Genomic DNA, 9,437 nt, shown 5'->3' with positions numbered 1-9,437 from the left:
TACCTGACAAAATCACCAGAAAGGTACAGTAAGTATATATGAAATGCTGCTTACCAGTGCCACACCTCCCAACATGACCCTCTCACTGGGTCAGTATTAGGGTACAGCACAGGTGATGGCAATCATACAGTAAGAGGGAAGAGCAGGAGCAGAGCATTGTGTCCCTCCTGGATAGGTCATGTTGGGAGGTATGACATAGGTATGAGCACTGGGTCAGTATTAGGGTACAGCACAGATGATGGTTATCATACAGTAAGAGGGAAAAGCAGGAGCAGAGCATTGTGTCCTCCTGGAGTGGTCATGTTGGGAGGTATGACATAGGTATGAGCACTGGGTCAGTATTAGGGTACAGCACAGGTGATGGTAATCATACAGTAAGAGGGAAGAGCGGGAGCAGAGCATTGTGTCCTCCTGGAGAGGTCATGTTGGGAGGTATGACATAGGTATGAGCACTGGGTCAGTATTGGGGTACAGCACAGGTGATGGCAATTATACAGTGAGAGGGAAGAGCAGGAGCAGAGCATTGTGTCCCTCCTGGAGAGGTCATGTTGGGAGGTATGACATAGGTATGAGCACTGGGTCAGTATTAGGGTACAGCACAGGTGATGGTAATCATACAGTAAGAGGGAAAAGCAGGAGCAGAGCATTGTGTCCTCCTGGAGAGGTCATGTTGGGAGGTATGACATAGGTATGAGCACTGGGTCAGTATTAGGGTACAGCACAGGTGATGGTAATCATACAGTAAGAGGGAAGAGCAGGAGCAGAGCATTGTGTCCTCCTGGAGAGGTCATGTTGGGAGGTATGACATAGGTATGAGCACTGGGTCAGTATTAGGATACAGCACACGTGATGGTAATCATACAGTAAGAGGGAAGAGCAGGAGCAGAGCATTGTGTCCTCCTGGAGAGGGTCATGTTGGGAGGTATGACATAGGTATGAGCACTGGGTCAGTATTAGGGTACAGCACAGGTGATGGCAATCATACAGTAAGAGGGAAGTGCAGGAGCAGAGCATTGTGTCCTCCTGGAGAGGTCATGTTGGGATTTATGACATAGGTATGAGCACTGGGTCAGTATTAGGGTACAGCACAGATGATGGTAATCATACAGTAAGAGGGAAGAGCAGGAGCAGAGCATTGTGTCCTCCTGGAGAGGTCATGTTGGGAGGTATGACATAGGTATGAGCACTGGGTCAGTATTTGGGTACAGCACAGGTGATGGTAATCATACAGTAAGAGGGAAGAGCAGAAGCAGAGCATTGTGTCCTCCTGGAGAGAGTCATGTTGGGAGGTATGATATAGGTATGAGCACTGGGTCAGTATTAGGGTACAGCACAGATTGTCATGCCTTCAGCATTTGCTTTGTGTAGATCTGATTACTTTTACTACAGAAAGTTGTATTATTGCCCCATCTAGTGGTCAGTCCCATCAATTAATTTGACCCTCATAGTCTCTTGTAGCCAGTCTTGCAATGCATTCTGGGATGAAGAAGCTGGGATCAGCCTTTCTACTTCCCTCATGGTCCCAGACAGTCATGCTTTACATGGGTCCAACTCTCATATAGCATTCGATGGTGAGTTTGTATATTAAATGTCTCATCTCAACCTGTTTAGCCAGTGAGTAATGTTAGCTGCACTGTAGTTTATACTTGCACATGTAATCACATGTTTGCACAGCCCATGTTATATGTACTTGTGTATATCCATTTTGCTTTTCACATGCATATCATAATTGCATATTCTTGTTTCATTAACAGTTTTACCTCATTATCACACATCATCATATCGTATTGTACATCAAATCAACGCATCATATCTGTGATCCCTTTACTGAATAATAAAACACCGTTCTACAAACACCTCTTCTGAACAGATTATTGAAAAGTAAAGGTGGTTATACTGTAGGCTTCAAATTTGCCAGAAAGGGCTTAGTGAGAGGCTGAACAGTAAAACATCGAATGCTACAAGCAGATGGACTCTCTTACACTGACTCCGTCAGTAAATCATTGCCTGTCAGCAGTGGGGACATATACTGACTTACAGAGCCGTTACACTGCCAGCCACAGCTATCTGCATATGACAGCCACACAGTTTCTATACAGTCTACCAACTATGGCAGCTCAGCAATAGGAGTACCGCCATTTGACTACACAGAAACCTGTACAAGTCAGTGCAGCCACGCTTATAAGGCAACACAACAGTCTCTTCACAGTCAAGCAGCTTCATAACGGTTCAAAGATACTGACTCCTCAGAGATCTGCGACACAGTCTGAACAGTTACTTGCAGACAGCATTACAGCAGTCTACACAATCAAACATCTCTACCAGATCACCATGTCACAGAAAACGATATCCTCATACAAAACAAGGTCCCAAGTCTCTGGTTCCTCCAAATCCTTGTCTGTCAGTAATGCAGCCATCATGGCACGTGCAAAAGCGGAAGCCGCAAAAGTAAGGGCTAACTTTGCCGAGCAGGAGATGCAATTAAAAATCGAGAGCAAACGCTTAGAAGCAATCGGCGAGAAGCTCGCTGCAGAGAAGGAGGCAGCGGCTGCCATAGCTGAAGCAGAAATCTTGGAGACTGCAGAACTCCCTGATATAAGAAGAACCAATGTACTTGACACAGAGAATGGATCTCTGGATTCACTGCAACGCACATCAGAATACGTACGTCAAGTCTCAAAAAGGAGTAGCAACCCTCCATCTTTACAAGGTACGCATTCAGACTTCATGCAAACAAATCAAGTACACTCTACAGCGCCACCACCAGTGGACAACAGACCACACATTTGCAAGCAAGAGAATCCTAGACACTGTGAACCTATGAGAGACAACTCTTCCCCACCTCAGATGTCTGAATCTGCAAACTCCAAGAAAGACACAGCCTACTTCACACAGAAGCGGTGTGATACCAACCGTCGGGAACCAGACAACACTAACAGGTATGACTACACACCATATACCTACCGTGTTAATGTACCGACATCTCCAAGAGCCAATCAGGACACATTAGACTTTGCTAAATTTCTCACCCGCCGTGAATTAGTCACGATTAGTATTTAAGTTCAATGATCGCCCTGAGAACTTCAGAGCCTGGCAGTCCTCTTTTCAAAATGCTATCAGAGGAATAGACCTTTCACATAGTGAAGAGATAGACCTCTTAATTAAATGGCTTGGGAATGAATCTGCAGAACATGCTAGAAGGATAAGAGTGATTAACATTAACCACCCTGAGAATGGACTTAGGATGATCTGGGATAGACTTAATGAGTGCTATGGCTCACCAGAGATAATAGAGAGTGCTCTGTTCAAAAGAATAGACGATTTCCCCAGGTTACCCAACAAAGGCTATCAGAGACTCAGAGAACTAAGTGACTTACTAAAAGAACTTCAAGTAGCTAAATGTGAGGGAGATTTACCAGGACTTGCCTTCCTTGACACAGCCAGAGGCGTTAACCCTATAGTGCAGAAACTACCGTATAATCTGCAGGAACAATGGATCAACCATGGCTCCAAATATAAGCGGCAGAACAAAGTGCAATTTCCACCATTCTCAGTTTTCGTGGACTTTGTACACCAGCAAGCTATGACCAGGAATGATCCTAGTTTTGCCTTTACCTTGACAAATACTGCACCTATGGTACCTAACCCCCGCAAAACATCAGTTGCAGTTCACAAGACTAATGTGCATTATTCAGATTCTTTCCGCAGGTCTACCAGCTTTAATCGCCAAGAGACCACAGACAAAGATCCAGCCAAGCAATGTCCTCTGCATCACAAACCGCATCCTCTCCTGAAATGCAGAACCTTCAGAGAAAAGTCCCTGGAGAACCGCAAAGCCTTCTTAAAGGAGAATAGGATCTGCTACAAGTGCTGTTCCTCCACATCACACCTCGCCAAGGACTGCAAGGTTAGTGCTAACTGCACAGAATGCCACAGCACAGACCACAATACCGCTCTACACCCTGGTCCTCCCCCATGGGCTTTGCAACACAGTTATACCGATACAGAGCATGGCGGGGAGCACAGTGTAGAACAAAAAGACACTGTTGCAGTCACACCAGAAATAACTTCACAATGTACCGAAGTCTGCAAAGATGCCATTAGCGGTAGATCCTGCTCCAAAATATGTTTAGTCAAAGTTTACCCCAGAGGCCATCCAGACAAAGCCGTTAAACTTTATGCAATCCTAGATGACCAAAGTAACAGGTCTCTAGCCAGATCAATCTTCTTTGAGACCTTTAATGTTAAAGGACCCAGCACTCCTTACTCCTTAAGATCCTGCGCAGGGAGTTTTGAGACAACAGGAAGGAGAGCAACTGGCTATCAAATTGAGTCCTTGGATGGGAAGACATGTCTCTCTTTACCAACTATCACAGAGTGTGACGAGATTCCAGACAATAGGAGTGAGATTCCTACACCAGATGTAGCTAAACACCATACACATTTGAAACGCATAGCACATCTGATACCAGAACTGGATCCACATGCCCAAATAAATCTACTCATTGGGAGGGATATCCTACAAGTCCACAAAGCCAGAAGTCAGATTAATGGTCCACATAACGCACCTTACGCTCAAAGACTGGATCTGGGATGGGTAATAATAGGAGAAGTATGTCTTGGAGATGTGCATAAACCAGATTCTGTCAACAGCATGCTTACCTGTACTTTAGAAAATGGACGCCCTTCTCTATTCCAGCCATGTCATAACCATTTCCTCATAAAGGAATTACCACACTGTACCTTCATAGACTCAACTAGTGACAACCATATCTGTGACAACTATCAAGATCATCTGGGACACGCAGTCTTCCAGAGAACAAAGAAGGATGACCAGGTGGCAATGTCCATAGAGGACAAACTATTCTTGGAAATAATGGAGAAAGGACTAGTCAAGGATGATGCCAACAGCTGGGTTGCTCCTCTACCCTTTAGAACACCCAGACAACGCCTTCCTAATGACAGAGAACAAGTACTCAAACGCTTCTCTTCACTTAAACACAACTTTCACAGGAAACCAGAGATGAAAGATCATTTCTTCTCCTTTATGGCTAAAATATTTGAGAATGGTCACGCCGAGATAGCTCCCATTCTTAAAGACACAGAAGAATGCTGGTACCTGCCAATGTTCGGAGTATATCACCCGAAGAAACCAGGTCAGATAAGAGTGGTGTTCGATTCCAGTGCCCAGTTTGAAGGTGTTTCTTTAAATGACGTACTCCTGACAGGACCAGACCTCAACAACAAACTCCTAGGGGTACTCATCCGTTTCCGAAAAGACTATTGCCTTCACAGCTGACATTCAACAAATGTTTCATTGCTTTCTTGTGAGAGAAAAAGACAGGAATTTCCTAAGATTCTTCTGGTTCAGAGACAATGACCCCTCAAAAGACATCACGGAGTATCGCATGAAGGTACACATCTTTGGTAACAGCCCTTCACCTGCAGTTGCCATCTATGGACTCAGACGTTCAGCTCAAGAGGGTGAGCTAGAGTATGGTTCTGATGTTAGACAACTTGTAGATAAAGACTTCTACGTAGATGACTGCCTAAAATCTATGCCAACAGCCGAGACAGCAATCAGCCTCCGCAAAAGAGCTCAGGAAATGCTTGCTTGTTCAAACCTGAGGCTTCACAAAATAGCTTCCAACAGCAAAGTAGTGATGGAAGCCTTCCCTTCCCAAGATCATACCAGCGATTTAAGAGACTTGGATTTAGGAACCGATTCCCCACCAGCTCAACGTAGCCTTGGACTCTTGTGGGACTTAAAATCTGACACCTTTACCTTCCAAGTAAACAGCGAAGAAAGACCCTTCACTCGCAGAGGTGTTCTCTCTACTCTAAACAGCTTGTACGACCCCTTAGGATTTGCAGCTCCTGTCACTATCCAAGGTAAAGCTTTGCTCAGAGACCTAACCTGTGAGTCAATTGACTGGGATGCCCCACTGCCTCCCCAGAAAAGAAACTTGTGGCAAGAGTGGAAAGATTCTCTATCTACCTTAACCAACCTCCGCATTACACGTCCATATGCCCCCGTGCCTTCTACAGCAGTACAAAACCAGAGACTATGTGTATTCTCTGATGCCTCAACCCAAGCAATTGCTGCAGTTGCATATCTTAAGACCATGGACATCAAGGGACAATGTCATATTGGATTTGTCATGGGCAAAGCAAAGTTAGCTCCACGTCCAGAACACACAGTGCCCAGACTTGAACTTTGTGCTGCAGTACTAGCTGTAGAATTAGCTGAGCTCATTTCATCTGAGTTACCAATTGGACTCTCTGAAGCAGATTTCTACACAGACAGTAAGGTAGTATTAGGCTACATATGCAACGAGACCAGACGGTTCCATGTTTATGTCAGCAATCGTGTGCTAAGAATCAGAAGATCCACCAATCCAAAACAGTGGCACTATGTATCTACTGCTCACAATCCAGCAGATCACGCTACAAGAGCTGTCCCAGCCAGTATCCTCAAAGACACTACATGGCTCAGAGGACCTGAATTCCTGTACAAGGCAGATTCGAACAATCCTGAAAGTAGCATATTCAAGCTAGTAGACGCAGACTCAGATGTTGAAATTCGTCCACAAATAACTACAATCCATACCGTAACTTCAGATTGTCAACTTCAGCCTCACAGATTCCAAAGATTTTCAACTTGGAAATCACTTGTCAGAGCCATTACCTGCTTAACTCACATAGTCCATTCATTTAAACGCAACGCATCTGTAAGTGTGAATGGATGTAAAGGTTGGCATCACTGTCAAAATGTTTACGCACCAGAAGAAACACAACGATCCAAGAGCCTTATCATCCGTGTTGTGCAGCACCAAATCTTTTCCGGAGAGATCGACTGCATTAACAGTGGAAATCCTATTCCCAAAGACAGCACCTTAAAAAAGCTAGACCCTTTTCTTGATGAAAATCATTTATTGAGAGTAGGAGGCCGTCTTCAAGAAGCAAACTTGGAGACAAATGAGAAAAATCCTTTAATCATTCCTGGGAGTCACCACATAGCTTCTTTAATTGTGCAACACTATCACAACGAAGTCAAACACCAAGGACGATTGTTTACCGAAGGAGCTCTACGATCAGCTGGGTTCTGGATTATTGGAGCGAAAAGGTGTGTAAGCAGCACAATCTTCAAATGTATCATTTGCCGTAGACTTCGTGGTACTTCCCAAACTCAGAAGATGGCTAATCTTCCAACAGACAGACTTAGTACAGACCCTCCTTTCTCCAATGTTGGTCTTGATGTATTTGGTCCATGGACTGTCATCACACGACATACTAGAGGTGTGAATGCGAACAGCAAGCGCTGGGCGGTTGTATTCACTTGTATGAGCATCAGAGCTGTTCACATCGAAGTTATAGAATCAATGGACACTTCAAGCTTCATCAATGCCTTTAGACGCTTCATTGCTATCCGTGGCCCAGTAAAACACATCCGGTCCGACAGAGGTACCAACTTCATTGGAGCAGCCAAAGAATTACAAATTAATTCGAACATTGACACTAAAAGCATAGAGAGATATCTCAGTGAGCAAGGTTGTACATGGACCTTCAACCCGCCTCATTCTTCTCATATGGGAGGTGCCTGGGAAAGGATGATCGGCATGATACGCAGAATCCTTGATTCCATATTCTTGCAAGTGGGAACTGCAAGACTTACTCACGAGAGCTTAACAACCTTCATGGCTGAAGTCTCAGCTATCGTCAACGGAAGACCATTGACTTCAGTGTCTAATGACCCAGAAGACCCACTTCTACTTACTCCGGCCACTCTTCTTACACAGAAGACCGGGATTACCTATGCTCCTCCTGGAGAATTCAATACCAAAGACCTGTTCAAACGTCAATGGAGACAAGTTCAAAGCCTTGCAAACACCTTTTGGGACAGATGGAAAAGACAATACCTTTCTACCCTGCAGTCAAGGAGCAAGTGGCAAGTTGCCAAACCCAACTTAAAACCAGGTGACATTGTGCTCGTCAGAGATTGCCAGTCACAACGCAACGAATGGCCTTTAAGTCTTGTCACCAAGACGTTCCCAAGCAAGGATGGGAAAGTTCGTAAGGTTGAGGTCAAGATCTGTAAGCGAGGAGAGACTAAGTTGTTCCTCAGACCAGTGACTGAACTATTCTTATTGTTATCTGTTTAGAGTTTAAAATATGGTACCAGTGATACCAGACGGGGAGTGTCATGCCTTCAGCATTTGCTTTGTGTAGATCTGATTACCTTTACTACAGAAAGTTGTATTATTGCCCCATCTAGTGGTCAGTCCCATCAATTAATTTGACCCTCATAGTCTCTTGTAGCCAGTCTTGCAATGCATTCTGGGATGAAGAAGCTGGGATCAGCCTTTCTACTTCCCTCATGGTCCCAGACAGTCATGCTTTACATGGGTCCAACTCTCATATAGCATTCGATGGTGAGTTTGTATATTAAATGTCTCATCTCAACCTGTTTAGCCAGTGAGTAATGTTAGCTGCACTGTAGTTTATACTTGCACATGTAATCACATGTTTGCACAGCCCATGTTATATGTACTTGTGTATATCCATTTTGCTTTTCACATGCATATCATAATTGCATATTCTTGTTTCATTAACAGTTTTACCTCATTATCACACATCATCATATCGTATTGTACATCAAATCAACGCATCATATCTGTGATCCCTTTACTGAATAATAAAACACCGTTCTACAAACACCTCTTCTGAACAGATTATTGAAAAGTAAAGGTGGTTATACTGTAGGCTTCAAATTTGCCAGAAAGGGCTTAGTGAGAGGCTGAACACAGATGATGGTAATCATACAGTAAGAGGGAAGTCCAGTAGCAGAGCATTGTGTCCTCCTGGAGAGGTCATGTTGGGAGGTATGATATAGGTATGAGCACTGGGTCAGTATTAGGGTACAGCACAGGTGATGGTAATCATACAGTAAGAGGGAACAGCAGAAGCAGAGCATTGTGTCCTCCTGGAGAGGTCATGTTGGGAGGTATGACATAGGTATGAGCACTGGGTCAGTATTAGATTACAGCACAGGTGATGGTAATCATACAGTAAGAGGGAAGATCAGGAGCAGAGCATTGTGTCCTCCTGGAGAGGTCATGTTGGGAGGTATGACATAGGTATGAGCACTGGGTCAGTATTAGGGTACAGCACAGGTGATGGTAATCATACAGTAAGAGGGAAGAGCGGGAGCAGAGCATTGTGTCCTCCTGGAGAGGTTATGTTGGGAGGTATGACATAGGTATGAGCACTGGGTCAGTATTAGATTACAGCACAGGTGATGGTAATCATACAGTAAGAGGGAAGAGCAGGAGCAGAGCATTGTGTCCTCCTGGAGAGGTCATGTTGGGAGGTATGACATAGGTATGAGCACTGGGTCAGTATTAGGGTACAGCACAGGTGATGGTAATCATACAGTA

At 44.4% G+C, this 9,437-nt stretch overlaps 1 protein-coding gene and 1 long non-coding RNA gene across 2 annotated transcripts; both read left to right on the top strand.

Annotated features, from left to right (window-relative positions):
• The first annotated feature begins 1,421 nt into the window (after positions 1-1,421).
• Positions 1,422-1,856, top strand: LOC134957180 (uncharacterized). The gene is made up of 2 exons (XR_010186517.1): positions 1,422-1,571; positions 1,755-1,856. It is a non-coding gene; the product is annotated as an uncharacterized LOC134957180 (long non-coding RNA).
• A 4,645-nt stretch (positions 1,857-6,501) lies between these two features.
• Positions 6,502-8,717, top strand: LOC134957179 (uncharacterized). The gene is made up of 2 exons (XM_063938874.1): positions 6,502-8,432; positions 8,616-8,717. Exon 1 carries the CDS (start codon positions 7,197-7,199, stop codon positions 8,160-8,162), a length of 966 nt encoding a protein of 321 aa, XP_063794944.1. The 5' UTR covers positions 6,502-7,196; the 3' UTR covers positions 8,163-8,432; positions 8,616-8,717.
• Positions 8,718-9,437: the final 720 nt, after the last annotated feature.

This window comes from Pseudophryne corroboree, chromosome 9 (assembly GCF_028390025.1).
Source record: "Pseudophryne corroboree isolate aPseCor3 chromosome 9, aPseCor3.hap2, whole genome shotgun sequence".
Taxonomy (NCBI): Eukaryota; Metazoa; Chordata; class Amphibia; order Anura; family Myobatrachidae; genus Pseudophryne; species Pseudophryne corroboree.
The sequence above is the reverse complement of the archived record's forward strand: the minus strand, read 5'-3'. Positions and strand labels throughout refer to the sequence as shown.